This window comes from Salmo salar, chromosome 19, assembly GCF_965601325.2.
Source record: "Salmo salar chromosome 19, fSalSal1, whole genome shotgun sequence".
In the NCBI taxonomy this organism is placed as follows: Eukaryota; Metazoa; Chordata; class Actinopteri; order Salmoniformes; family Salmonidae; genus Salmo; species Salmo salar.
Window position 1 is genome coordinate 51,770,223 of NC_138309.1, and position 15,657 is coordinate 51,785,879.

Here is a 15,657-nt window from a genome sequence, read left to right on the forward strand (position 1 = left end):
TATGTTTGTCTGTGGAGAATAGGACTCAAAAGGGTTTGTGGTTTGGGTTCCTCTAACGAAAAAACTGTTCACTGCAGGTTAGCTATACATGTACATTCCCTTAAAATACATCCTGAGGTAAAGTAAGCTCCACAGGATAATGTAGCTTCTTTCAATTCAGTGTTTATTTTTTTGTTGCATTCTCCTATTGGACATGTATACATTCATAGTGCACATGTCCACTTTGTACACAGTAGAGTGGATAAAAGCTTCTGCTAAATGGTATATGTTATGTCGCGGTGTTAGAGTAGTTTATGATAATCGCAGAGATTAAAAGGTAGAATCTGAGGCATACCTTCCGCTACATGTTGTACACATCCATCTCAGTCCTGTACTTCAATGTGAACCTGTTTAAAAGGAGACACATGGCCATAGAATTAGGAAAAAGAACTCTGTCCCCTCCTGTCCTCGGTTTGTACTGAAATGATACCTGAAAAGATGAGTACTGAAATTATACCTGAAAAGATGAGTACTGAAATGATACCTGAAAAGGACTCTGTCCCTTCCTGTCCTCGGTTTGTACTGAAATGATACCTGAAAAGATATCTCCCTAGGCAGACGTTTGCCTCCCACATTAGCGTTGTTCCCCTAGGTCTGGGATTTCCGAGACTAATACTTCTTCCTTCCTTTTAGCCCCCGTCCTACATCCATTCCATTGTTGTCCAGGTCCAGTGCACCAATGAGCTGGTCGGGACCGTCATTTTACACGAGGTGCGCATCGTGGTGAGGGATCGCAATGACAACGCACCCCGATTCCAGCAGCCTCGCTACTATGTCGCCATAAATGAGGTGAGGCCCTCAGGACAGCCTAGTTAAATCTTTTATTACAATCCAAGACGATGTGTGAGCAGTATCTCATTACTTAGCATTAAATATTTCAGTCCATTCAACCTGAATAGGGCCATACGATTTGAAAAAATTGCTGTAAAAATGTGAAATATTAGCCGTTGCTCAGTGACCGTGGACTGGTAGGTATGGGTAATAACTTCAAATCTAATTAAATGTATTCAGATGGAGCTTTTTGACTGTTAGAAAAGGGACTGAGTCTGGTCATTAAAAGGACTGTAACGGTAATACATGACTGGGTAATATAATGACATACAGGGTGTATCATGCGTGGACCATGGCCCATTATGGAGATGTCCTGATTCTCTGTGTGGTTTAACAGTGGTGGCCCATATCCCATTCTGGATACTTCCTGATTTTTGATTAGTGCTTTTTGAGGTCGGTTCGGTTTCGGTTCGATTATTCAAAAATAATCACGGTTTTCGATTTAGGTTTCACATTTTTTGAGGGACATTAAATGACCTATGCATTATGGGGGTTGAATGCTGTAACAACACTGAATAAAACAATCAATAAAAGTCCCATGATGGTAGTGACTGCCCATTACTGCTCATCACTTATTAACAATCATTTATTCACATTACTTTACTTAAAATAAAGTAATGTGTTTTATTTGATTACTTTATTATTTCATTCCAAGTCATCATCTCTTCTCATCTCTATAGATCTGCCTATGCTGTCTGACAAAATCACTATTTTATTAGTTCTTCAAAGTAAATAAGGCATACTTGTATGACTGCTGAATACCAACTATTAATCACTTAGATCATGCATTTTCAGGCTCGAGAAGCAACTGTTTTCTAACCCTCTCGATCACTGTGTTCTCTCTTCTCTCCGTCTCCGTGTCTGCTCCACACTGTTCATATTAAAGCTCAGAGCTCCACCCAGACCGGACAAGTTTAAGCGGATGCGCATTGGATTATGGCCATTGTAGTTAATTGCCACGTTTTCTGTGCTAAACTATGTAGAATATTGGCCTGTTGGAAATTACAGCTCCCTACTACATTGCACAGTTCAATCTTGATCTGATTTATCTCTACAGAAACTGCACATCGAGCTCACAGACAAATTCATAAACAGAATGGAATTCAAATAATTGAACCAACGTCAAGTTGTTTAAAAAATGAATAATTACCAACATTTTGATTAATCGCTCAGCACTAGGTCTAATAGTGGGACCTCCATGGGTCTCTATCTGGTCTAACAGCGGGACCTCCACGGGTCTCTATCTGGTTTAACAGTGGGACCTCCACGGGTCTCTATCTGGTTTAACAGTGGGACCTCCACGGGTCTCCATCTGGTTTAAGAGTGGGACCTCCACGGGTCTCTATCTGGTTTAACAGTGGGACCTCCACGGGTCTCTATCTGGTTTAACAGTGGGACCTCCACGGGTCTCCATCTGGTTTAAGAGTGGGACCTCCACGGGTCTCTATCTGGTTTAACAGTGGGACCTCCACGGGTCTCTATCTGGTTTAACAGTGGGACCTCCACGGGTCTCTATCTGGTTTAACAGTGGAACCTCCACGGGTCTCTATCTGGTTTAACAGTGGGACCTCCACGGGTCTCTATCTGGTTTAACAGTGGGACCTCCATGGGTCTCTATCTGGTTTAACAGTGGGACCTGCATGGGTCTCTATCTGGTTTAACAGTGGGACCTCCACAGGTCTCTATCTGGTTTAACCCTTTACACTTGTACTGGTATACGGGTTGAAAATGGCAGATTTAGACACTGATAAACACCTAAATTGAAACATAGTGGCTGTACGGTAACATGCTATACTTAAGCAATAAGACACATGGGGGTGTGGTATATGGTCAATATACCACAGCTAAGGGCTGTTCTTATGCACAACGCAACGAGGAGTGCCTGCATACTGCCCTTAGCCGTGGTATATTGGCCATATGCCACCAACCTCTGAGGTGCCTTATTACTATTATAAACTGGTTACCAATGTAATTAGAGCAGTAAAAATAAATGTTTTGTCATACCCGTGGTGTACGGTCTGATATACCACGGCTGTCAGCCAATCAGCATTCAGTGCTCGAACCACCCAGTTTATAAGTGACGTTAAACATCAGGCTCTCCGCTTCACAGCTCTGTGTGGGTTTAGTCTGTTAGACGATCTGAACATTAGCACCTCACGCGACAAGAAGTTGCCCTGTCCCTCCCGCTAATTGGGCAACTTTTGCAAATATTTTGTTGTCTGAGTGAGGGAAATGCTGTAAATGAAAGAGGACTCGATGTATTTTGAAAGGTGAGCCGTTGAGGAGGATCATAAAGACCTCTTTGATGTCATACAATCAAGTCAAAGACCCGCGAGTCCAAATGTGCACGTCACATTTCCATATCATAAACCTCATGTCAACGCTTATGATCACTATGTTTGATGTGCAGTTACAAGATGACATGGCATCATACCCTAAGTTATCCTGGACAGGACAAGCCCTTGTTTGTTTATTGTGAAGAAAATTAGCCGTGGCACACGCACCTGAACATACTCATGATTTCTTTCTTTGCAAACAAAAATGTCTATTTGTTTCTCTGAATTGCCTTCTGACAGCCTACCACTGTAAGGTCATATTTTATAATTTAGCAATAGAACACACTTTCAAATCATGCCCACCTGACCCAGATTGGGATTTATAATGGACTGTTTTTGGAATTGTGTGATTGCAGGGTTGTGTTCCAAATGAAACATCTACAAGTGTGCTTGCGGTAGTTCCTCAACAGCACAGCTAGGAGAGCTCAGAAAAGCACCTTCTAGTTGAAGACTCTGCTTTGAGTCATAAAAGTGCCTTAGGAATTGCTTAGGAACTGTGCACACTTTGGAGACACCAGTTAGTCCTCTCACTCAAACCCTTGTCATACCCCACATTTTCCAGGAATGGTCTTATCGGAACATTTTCTGATTTTATTATCAACAAATACAGCGAAACGTACAGTAAATGTAAAATGCACGTAAAATCAACAGTGTAATGTCAGTCTTGTGCCAGATGAACTGTTGTGTACTCACCTTTGGTCTAATAATTTTCATATTATCTCCAAACTGTTCCCTTTCAATTGCTACCATGGTTATGCATTTTAGTCCTTTCCACATACTGTAGGCCAATTCCCACGAGTGTAAAGGGTTAACAGTGGGACCACCAGTGGGACCTTCACGGGTCTCTATGTGGTTTAACTGTACAAGTGTAGGATCTTAATTTGACCCAGTTTGCTACAGCAGGAAAATAATCCTGCAGTAACAGGAAATGTGAATTATTATGCGGATTGTAATTAATGGGCATGTTTGTAGGGGTTGATCCATTTTTCGTAAGGAAAAATCATTAATGAAATTTCAAAGTGGAAATTACAAACTTCAGAAGCCTTTAAAAACTTCAAATACATTACAAGTTTAAAATGACCTGCATTGCAGGAAAGTTCTCCTGCAATAGGGTGATCAAATTAAGATCCTACATCTGTACATTCTCCATGGGCTCTGGGCATAGAAGGCCATAGAGTGGCTGGTGAGCCACCGTGGTCCAAAATAGTGACATGGGGATTTTGCAGCTTTTCCCTAATTGAAAGAGGTTCCCCTGAATGTCATCCTAGTCAATTTAGCTCAATAGCAAGCAGCCTTGCAGAGTAGCTGAAGCTGCTGTTCTCAAACGGTTGGGCATGGTTGCTTTCCGTATTCTGCTCTGCAGTGTTTGAAATGTTAAACTGACACAGAGATACAGAATGCAGTCCCTTGTCCATCAGTCAACATAGAGCGTCTAGTAGTACCTAAGCCCATATAGTGGAGTTCTACAGGGCTGTCGAAGCGGAAAGAAAAATAAAATCTCTGTTGAAGACGTGATTATTTGAATGTGTTCCAGCTGTATGCTCTTGTCAGACCTCAACACTGTTTATAAATGCCATGTTTTCTATTTAACCTGTATTTAACTGGGCAAGTCAGTTCAGAACAAATTCTTATTTACAATGACGGCCTACCCCGGCCAAACCCAGACGACGCTGGGCCAATTGTGCGCCGCCCTATGGGACTCCCAATCATGGCCGGATGTGATGTTGCCTGGATTCGAACCAGGTCCTGCAGTGACTCCTGTCTTAGACCACTGCGCCACTCGGGTGCCATTAATCTTTAAGAGCTGAATCCCTCACACGTGTTAATCAAGCACGTACTAGTCTTCAGGTGCTCAGACAGCTTTAGATATGCCTTAACCTTACAAGACCTTGTTAATCTCATATGGGGAGAATTGTTGGCCTCTCCTTGTATATCTCAATAAATGTACTACTATGACATATAGAATTCTGCTCAACCCCCTGTTATTATTAGATATCTCCCATGTCATTTCTTGGTTATTAAAGGCACTGTACAGTTCTTTGTCCTACATTAAAGAATTCATTACGACAGCCTTCATGCATACAGTCTGCTACGCAATGTTTATCATCAAGGTGCTGACGTGCAGACGGAGGGACGTGGAGGGTTGATTTGCTCCCAGAGGTGTGTCTGTGGCGGGGCGGCAGGGGGGAGAGCCTTGCATCCCAATGAGGACAGACACCATGATTCACCATTTTAATATAGACTCAGACGTCGTGAGCTCCTAAATAATGCATGCTTTACGTTGTTGTTTTTTGGCTAACAACACTGCCGAATGTATGGCCTTTCCTATTCTGTCGTCGACGCCTTAGGATATTTTCAATTAGCACACGGGAAACATGAAATCCTGCCTCTACTTTCATTACAGCATCTCTTTAGAAATGACCCCTGATACCCCTGCTGTGGGCTTTCTATTAGATTTCTCCTCTTCTGAGACTTATTTTTTTTCAATTCAGTACCAGTCAAACCATACCTGAGATCAGTAGTGTTTCGCTGAACTGTCTCCTGTCTTCCTCTTGTCTCTGACATATTTTTGTGTTCCTGAAAAGTCTTGTCAGATATAAGAGTAGCAGAGGAGCTAAAATAACCACGTTTCCTCTGTGCTGCCAACAGATGCTACACTATTATCTCCTCTTCTCACAGTTGATAGAGGTCCACTGTGGGGCTCAGGTATGACTGATAGAGGTCCACTGTGGGGCTCAGGTATGACTGATAGAGGTCCACTGTGGGGCTCAGGTATGACTGATAGAGGTCCACTGTGGGGCTCAGGTATGACTGATAGAGGTCCACTGTGGGGCTCAGGTATGACTGATAGAGGTCCACTGTGGGGCTCAGGTATGACTGATAGTGGTCCACTGTGGGGCCCAGGTATGACTGATAGTGATCCACTGTGGGGCCCAGGTATGACTGATAGTGGTCCACTGTGGGGCTCAGGTATGACTGATAGAGGTCCACTGTGGGGCTCAGGTATGACTGATAGAGGTCCACTGTGGGGCTCAGGTATGACAGTTGATAGAGGTCCACTGTGGGGCTCAGGTATGACTGATAGAGGTCCACTGTGGGGCTCAGGTATGACAGTTGATAGAGGTCCACTGTGGGGCTCAGGTATGACAGTTGATAGAGGTCCACTGTGGGGCTCAGGTATGACAGTTGATAGAGGTCCACTGTGGGGCTCAGGTATGACTGATAGTGATCCACTGTGGGGCTCAGGTATGACAGTTGATAGAGGTCCACTGTGGGGCTCAGGTATGACTGATAGAGGTCCACTGTGGGGCTCAGGTATGGCAGCTGATAGCACTCGTACGCCTCGCTCCACATCTCAAAGACACTGTCAGTAGAAGGCACTTTCAGAAATCAAAGCACTTTACTTCAGGTGAACTGTTTTTTTTGTTATTCTTTTGTATTTTACCTTCCTTTTTCTCCCCAATTTCATGATATCCAATTGAGATCTTGTCTCATCGCTGCAACTCCCCAACAGATCAGGAGAGGCGAAGGTTAAGTCATGTATCCTCCTAACCGCTCATGCAACATGACCCGCCTAACCGCTCTTCTTAACACCCGCCAGTTTAACTCGGAAGCCAGCTGCACCAATGTGTCAGAGGAAACACTGTTCAACTGACAGCCGATGTCAGCCTGCAGGCACCCGACCAGCCACAAGGAGTCGCTAAAGCGCAATGAGCCAAGTAAAGCCCCCCCAGCCAAACCCTCCCATAACCCAGACGACACTAGGCCTGTTGTGCGCCGCCCTATGGGACTCCCGGTTACGGCCGGTTTTGACACAGCCTGGGATCGAACCCAGGTCTGTAGTGACGCCTCAAGCACTGCAATGTAGTGCCTTAGACCGCTGTGCCACTTGGGAGGCCCCTAATGCGTACTGTTTGACTGAATCATGGTTTTAGTGTGGGGAATTATTCTTATAGTTTGAATTGTTAGCACTGTCATTAGGTTGTAATAATGTTGTCTTACAGTTGACCCCAGTTGGCACCACCATCTTCTCCGGCTTCACTGGGAATAATGGAGCCAGGGACATTGATGACGGCCCTAACGGACAGATTGAATACATCATCCAGTACAACCCAACTGACCCGGTACGTCACATCTCAACACTTATTGACACATTCTCTTTAAAGCCACGACTGATGGCAATCACATTTCACAGCCCAAAAAGATTGATAAAGACATTAGAGCAGTACGGTTTTACTCATGTCACCAAGTAGGAGTCAGAAGGCCACACACGTCCTGTTGAGGCAATCTCTGCCCCCGAGATCTCTGCATCCGCTCTGGCAGACACTGAATTTCTCATGGGGAAAGCTTTCCTAAGTAGAGTCCACTCTTAACCCAGGGCACTGTATCTCTTTGTGTCGCAGACGGCCAACAGGACGTTTGACATCCCTCTCACCCTCTCCGGCTCGGTGGTCCTGAGGGAGAGGCTCAACTACGAGGAGATCACCCGCTATCTGGTTCTCATCCAGGCCAATGTAAGTCTGTCTGTCTGTCTGTCTGTCTGTCTGTTGGTATCTATGGTTTCCCGATAGAGATGGAAGTTAGGCTTAAGAGGGTTTTAACGACGCGTCGATACAACGACGGCCGAAGAGGTAACATGCGTTTCCCAAAACAGAGAGAACGTTCGCTACGTGGGTCATTGGGACGATACTGAAAGGGTCGAAAGTAAGACGGCACTGCTCTCAGATCAGCTTTCCATTTTCAAATCTTACCTTAACATAATAATTATATCACAATACTCACAATGGATCAGCTCCTAAAGATACACTATACCTACAAAAGTATGTGGACACTCCATTAAATTAGTGGATTCGGCTATTTCAGCCACAGCCGTTACTGACAGGTGTATAAAATAGAGCACACAGCCATGCAATCTCCGTAGACAAACATTGGCAGTAAAATGGCCTTATGGAAGAGCTCAGTGACTTTCAATGTGGCACCGTCATAGGATGCCACCCTTCCAACAAGTCAGTTCGTCAAATGTATGCCCTGCTAGAGCTGCCCCGGTCAACTGTAAGTACTGCTATTGTGAAGTGGAAATGTCTAGGAGCAACAACGGCTCAGCCGCGAAGTGGTAGGCAACACAAGCTCACAGAACGGGATCGCTGAGTGCTGAAGCGCGTAGTGGGTAAAAATTGTCTGTCCTCGATTGCAACACTCAATACCAAGTTCCATCCTGCCTCTGGAAGCAACGTCAGCACAAGAACTGTTCGTTGGGAGCTTCATGTAATGGGTTTCCGTGGCCGAGCAGCCACTCACAAGCCTAAGATAACCATGCGCAATGCCAAGCATTAGCTGGAGTGATGTAAAACTCAGGAGCAGTGGACTCTGGAGCAGTGGAAATGCGTTCTCTGGAGTGATGAATCACGCTTCACCCTCTGGCAGTCCGACGGACGAATCTGGATTTGGCAAATTCCAGGAGAACGCTATCTGCCCAAATGCATAGTGCCAACTGTAAAGTTTGGTGGAGGAGGAATAAAAGTCTGGAGCTGTTTTTCATGGTTCAGACTAGGCCCCTTAGTTCCAGTGAATGGGAATCTTAATGCTACAGCATACAATGACATTCTAGACAATTCTGTTCTTCCAACTTTGTGACAACAGTTTGTGGAAGGCCCTTTCCTGTTCAGCATGACAATGCCCCTGTGCACAAAGCAATGTTCCAACATCTAGTGGAAAACCTTCCCAGAAGAGTGGAGGCTGTTATAGCAGCAAAGGGGGGACCAACTCCATATTAATGCCCATGATTTTGGAATGAAATGTTCGACGAGCAGGTGTCCACATACTTTTGGTCATAGTGTATATTGCAACCTATGGCTGCAAATACTGAGGTGGCTTATTCTACACTATAAATACTTAACTTGTTTTTACGGTAACATTACGGTAACTTAATGGCAGCCATTAAGGCACAGAATGTTACCGTAAATTCCAAATAAACTATGGTTTAACAGTGCATTACTGTAAATAAATTAGTCTGTCTGGGGAAACCAATGGACCAACGAAGCACTGGAGCACTTACCTGAGTACAGTTCTGTACAATGTGTTTTTTAAATAGGGTAGGCTATAGCACTAAGAAAACCTTGAAGGAAAACTTTGTACCACTTTGTAAATGCAAAAGTACCTTTTTGTTGTGTTCCATTATTGTTGCATATCCTTTTGAAATATAATAAGAAAACAAAATCTGTTGAAAAATGTTAATAATATACAAGTACTACATTTCCAATTCATGAATGGTTAGTACAGATAGGAATAATGCATTATATGATGTCAAGGTCTTCATCTGGAATGGAACAATCACCAAAAACGTCATTCATTTCATTTTACCAAAATGTTTTACAAGGCCTTTTGATACTGGAACAGTTGAATGAACAGATACCTGATGTGGCATATAGGTTTTACTGTTTTCAATGCAAGTGCTTTCCAGCCTCTAATTAATACAATACAGAATGTTTTAGAAAACGTGAAAGGAAGTTGCACTTAAGATAGAATAGCTGTAGAAGAAGGGTAGACATTCAAAAATGTACTTTAAATTCTCAGTTTACCACATCCACCGCTGTCATCTCCCCCTGTAGGACCGTGCCCCGTACCCCAACGAACGGCGCACTGCCACCACCACCCTGACTGTAGACGTGCTGGATGGGGATGACCTGGGACCTATGTTCCTGCCCTGCTCTCTGGTCGACAACACACGTGACTGCAGCCCCCTCACCTACCGGGTCCACATCCTGGAGCTCACTGACCCAGTAAGTGTTACCGCACACCAGCACCGGCTCCAGAACCCTGAGCTTCAGACCCCCTGCTGAGAAGAAGCCTTTTACATGTTGCTCCATTCAAACAGGGCTGCTTGACAAGCAGCACACTCCTCTCAGTGCTAGGGAGAGAGGTGGCTGAGAGACAGCTTGTCTTCTGGCCTCTGTTTTGCATATCAGCCTCAGGAGTCATCTTCGGCATATTAGTACTAAACACAAGACTGGTTCAGTGGGATTTCTTTGTGTTTAAGATAATTTCAAAGATTTTGGCTTTAAATACAGAGGGCTATTAGATTTATGCTAGGGATAGATTTATGCTATTTATGGGTAGTGTATTACATTTATTGGTCATGCATAACCAGAATGAAGATGAAAATTCACATAAACATCAGAGACGTGTGCTGTTTATTTTTGTTGTGACACATGGACAAAGAAACAAGCGACGAGATGGAATGAGACAAAAATGTCCCCTTCCGACGCCCCTCCCACAGGGGCTTCCCCAACCCAGCGTTAGATTAGTGTTCACTGGCCTCCCGAGGGGGACAGTGCTCTAAGACACTGCATCGCAGTGCTAGCTGTGCCAATAGAGATTCTGGGTTCGAGTCCAGGCTCTGTCGCAGCCGGCTGCGACCAGAGACCCATGGGGCAGCACACAACTGGCCCAGCGTTGTCCGGGTCAGGGGAGGGTTTGGCCGGCAGGGATATCCTTGTCCTATCGCGCACTAGCAACTCCTGTGGCAGGCCTGGCACACTGACACAGTCGCCAGGTGTCTGGTGTTTCCTATGACACATTGGTGCTTCTGGGTTAAGTGGGCATTGTGTCAAGAAGCAGTGCGGCTTGGTTGGGTCGTGTTTCGGAGGACGCACGGCTCTCGACGTTCGCCTCTCCCGAGTTCGTATGGCAGTTCCAGCAATGAGACAAGACTGTAACTACCAATTGGATACCATGAAATTGGGGAGAAAATGGGAAAACATTTAAAATACTAAAAAAATGTATATAAAAAGACTTTAAAAAAGAAGCAGTGCGGCTTGGCTGGATCGTGTTTCGGAGGACACACGGCTCTCGACCTTCGCCTTACAGGAACCATGTTGAACTGTCAAAAGTATGAGAGGATGTGTATCAGAGGAGGCTGGTGGGAGGAGCTATAGGAGGACAGGCTCATTGTAATGGATGGAATGTCCATTAATTCCATTCCAGCCATTACAATGAGCCCGTCCTCTTCTTGCTCCTTCCACCAGCCTCCTCTGGTGCGTGTGGAAGTAATTTAGACTAGATTAGATTTAGACTCCCAATAGCGTGACACGTGTTTTGTCAAGTAGAATGACAATCAGAATGATACCTCCTTGTCAGTTCCATTGGTTTTTGTTCACTGATCTAGGCAGGGCCCTGTTTACAGTTTCTCTTGATCAGAGTCTAACACAAGTAAATGGCAGAGTCAGGGAAGCATGGAGATGCTAGAATTACAAGACAGATTATTCACAGGTAATTAGTTTTACACTTTGGACTCTCGTACCTTGAGTGGAAGCACCGGTTTATTTAAATTGTTACTAATCCAAATGTAAAGTGGATACTCATGGTCAGGGAACTTTGGAACCCGGCAGACACTAGGAAAATAACATTTTCCAGGCGACCACATTAAATTGTCTTGGCGCTTAAGTTCTAGAAATCTAGAAAAGGATGGTTATTATCACTCCTTGAATGCACCTGATGATTGAATCCCAGACTCCACAAAAACAAAGACCTTCAGTAGCCCAGCTATTGGCCAACTCTATTGTAGATCTATTCCAACGTATTGTTAAATTGAGAGGCTGCCTAGATATTTAATTTCTCAACGTAGACTTTGATCTGAATCTATTCTTGTGATTATTGTGATTTTGCTATTCATTGTAAATGTTTGAAGGTCCTATGAAGCCAAATTGTATCTATGATTGTATGCTATCATTCATGCTAGCTAGCACCTCGCCTAAACACGTGTTCTACTCCGCTAGCCAGCGCCTCGCCTAAACACGTGTTCTACTCCGCTAGCCAGCGCCTCGCCTAAACACGTGTTCTACTCCGCTAGCCAGCGCCTCGCCTAAACACGTGTTCTACTCCGCTAGCCAGCGCCTCGCCTAAACACGTGTTCTACTCCTCTAGCCAGCGCCTCGCCTAAACACGTGTTCTACTCCACTAGCCAGCGCCTCGCCTAAACACGTGTTCTACTCCGCTAGACAGCGCCTCGCCTAAACACGTGTTCTACTCCTCTAGCCAGCGCCTCGCCTAAACAGGTGTTCTACTCCTCTAGCCAGCGCCTCGCCTAAACAGGTGTTCTACTCCTCTAGCCAGCGCCTCTCCTAAACACGTGTTCTACTCTGCTAGACAGCATCTCGCCTAAACAGGTGTTCTACTCCTCTAGTCAGCGCCTCGCCTAAACAGGTGTTCTACTCCTCTAGCCAGCGCCTCGCCTAAAGAGGTGTTCTACTCCTCTAGCCAGCGCCTCTCCTAAACACGTGTTCTACTCTGCTAGACAGCATCTTGCCTAAACAGGTGTTCTACTCCTCTAGCCAGTGCCTCGCCTAAACAGGTTTTCTACTCCGCTAGCCAGCACCTCTCCTAAACACGTGTTCTACTCCGCTAGCCAGTGCCTCACCTAAACACGTGTTCTACTCAGCTAGCTTGCGCCTCGCCTAAACACGTGTTCTACTCCGCTAGCCAGCGCCTCTCCTAAACACGTGTTCTACTCCGCTAGCCAGCGCCTCGCCTAAACTCGTGTTCTATTCCACTAGCCAGCGCCTCGCCTAAACACGTGTTCTATTCCACTAGCCAGCGCCTCGCCTAAACACGTGTTCTACTCCGCTAGCCAGCGCCTCGCCTAAACACGTGTTCTACTCCACTCGCCAGCGCCTCGCCTAAACACGTGTTCTACTCCGCTAGCCAGCGCCTCGCCTAAACACGTGTTCTACTCCACTAGCCAGCGCCTCGCCTAAACACATGTTCTACTCCACTAGCCAGCGCCTCACCTAAACACGTGTTCTACTCCGCTAGCCAGCTCCTCACCTAAACACGTGTTCTACTCCGCTAGCCAGCGCCTCGCCTAAACACGTGTTCTACTCCGCTAGCCAGCGCCTCGCCTAAACACATGTTCTACTCCGCTAGCCAGCGCCTCGCCTAAACACATGTTCTACTCCGCTAGCCAGCGCCTCGCCTAAACACGTGTTCTACTCCACTAGCCAGCGCCTCGCCTAAACACGTGTTCTACTCCGCTAGCCAGCGCCTCGCCTAAACGCGTGTTCTACTCCGCTAGCCAGTGCCTCGCCTAAACACGTGTTCTACTCCGCTAGCCAGCGCCTCGCCTAAACGCGTGTTCTACTCCGCTAGCCAGTGCCTCGCCTAAACACGTGTTCTACTCCACTAGCCAGCGCCTCGCCTAAACACGTGTTCTACTCCGCTAGCCAGCGCCTCGCCTAAACGCGTGTTCTACTCCGCTAGCCAGTGCCTCGCCTAAACACGTGTTCTACTCCGCTAGACAGCGCCTCGCCTAAACACGTGTTCTACTCCGCTAGCCAGCGCCTCGCCTAAACACGTGTTCTACTCCGCTAGCCAGCGCCTCGCCTAAACACATGTTCTACTCCGCTTGCCAGTGCCTCGCCTAAACACGTGTGTGTTTCTTTCGCCTCCAGATCTATTCCATTGACACGATCAAGCAGCGTTTTTGCTGAAAAGTAATACATGCCATTTTTTGCTGACATTCCACTATATCCTAAGAGAGAGTTACAGAAGGTCAAACTGTGTCCGTGAGAAGGCAGTGGTGCACTAGAGCCATACCAAACACAGAGGACTAAAACGGCATTTCCTTACATTAAGAACCTTCCACACTCCGCAGCCAAGTGACAGAACAAGGGAACAGGAGCCTTAAGTCAAGTTTACGCCACTGGTTTGGGTGGCTGGTTCCTGTACTTAATGCGAACGCTAGAACGCACTCAAGGACACATTTTACGAGTGCTGTGACAGGCGGCATTATGTGATTCTGATTATGTATGCCGTGGCGAAGCCAGCATAACCTCTTATCAGGTCTTCAAAACACCCCCACCTCATCCTGTCATCCCCATCAATCCCATCACTCAGGGGGCTAGTTCAGTTTCACATGTGTAATGATGTACTGTAATATTCCTCTTGTCTCTCTCAGACATCCTCCCTGTCAGGCAGCTCTCCCCGTTATCTCTTTAATACGCCTCTCATATCTCCTCCGCAGGTGCTCGACGAAGCATTTAAATAATGCTTCAACTTATTTACTGAGGCTCAGTACTGCTCAGGTACCTTGCAGCGTATAAAAACAGCGCTACCTGTGAAACGAAGCTTGTGATTAGAGGGGAGGAGGAGAGGGATACAGCAGGTCATAGGTCAGATCCCAAAAACTCCTCTTTGTCACAATGTTATGCCACTGGGTCTCCTTTCGCGCTACACTTAGTTTCAAAGACAATATCTCAGCCGAGGATCCAGGGAATAGTGAGACATTCTAGGGAACAGGAGCCTGGAGCAAGGAGAATGTTCATGAGGAGAGTGGAGGTGCATTCCCCAAGACAAACTGATCCCTCCTGGCAGCCTCTTTATATCCTTCCATAGCAGAGAGCTAGAGAGCCTCTCCGGAGCAGGAATAACATAAAAGGTCATCCCAAACAAGGCTGAAGTGGGGCTCCAATGCGGTTTCCTCTGTCAATTCTACTATTTTGCTCCCCGACCCCAAACGCAGCAGCACTCTGGACGTCCTCTGTGGCTAGTGTTAACATAATCTAACAGACCATCAGAGCTGAGATATCAGATTGAAAATACAGCACTGAGAGAACAGCAGGTAGGCAACTGCTATTGTCTGTTTACAATTAACACAGGAGGCTTTGAAAGTATTATACCCCAGTGTTGAGTGGAGCATAATTGCTTTGTTGGTGACTGGTGTGTATAAAATTAAATGGAGAGTGTAATAAATTAATTCACTGGATAATTTGTTTGCTGGCTGAAATTTAAAGTTGGAATAAGATATAGCTAATAATGAAAATGTGAACAGACAAGTAATTCCAAATCTAAGACGAGTAATTGGCCGTTTTGAAAACAGGTGCTGATATCATATGCAAAACTGTCAAATTATACCCGATGCAGAGTCTTTTAATTGAAGTTTCTTGTCAGTGTTCACTATATATCATAGAGGAATCTGGAGATGTTCAGCATTCATTTGGAAGGTTGGGTTCATCTGAGTAGAGTAGTGTAGAGTAAAGCAGTCTATTGATTTGTCTTCCTGTGGGTTAGTGAAAATAGAGGCGGGACCAAAGGGCTGCCATTTGCTCGTTACACCATCACAGATCACACTCCACCAGAGAATCCATCCTCGTTAATTACAGTAATAAAATCCTCCCGTGCTTCAACCGGTCCCTCAAGAGACGATCTTCCTCCAGTTCAGCCGTTAAAACGCCCAGCCGACACTCAGTCAACCATTGATTATGGACCACGGATGTGGAACGGAGCGGAGGACCCTGGCTGGTCTGCCGAGAAGGAGTAGTTATGGTTTCATCCAGATCAAAGCAAATACATTCATTTGGCATCATGCCTAGTTGTGTATTTCAGTCACATGAAATATTCATCTGTATCAGTCAGTCTGAGTAGTATTATTTGTAAAGAAAAAGCAAAATCTAGACTT

General features: G+C 45.6%; 1 protein-coding gene across 1 annotated transcript in view; it reads left to right on the forward strand.

Annotated features, from left to right (window-relative positions):
- Positions 1-15,657, forward strand: part of LOC106578947 (protocadherin-15) — a 143,230-nt gene that overhangs the window by 31,423 nt on the left and 96,150 nt on the right. The window contains exons 4-7 of the mRNA XM_082965525.1: positions 673-828; positions 7,211-7,330; positions 7,610-7,720; positions 9,815-9,985. Coding sequence (XP_082821651.1) covers positions 673-828; positions 7,211-7,330; positions 7,610-7,720; positions 9,815-9,985 — 558 coding nt within the window. The remainder of the gene's footprint in view (positions 1-672; positions 829-7,210; positions 7,331-7,609; positions 7,721-9,814; positions 9,986-15,657) is intronic.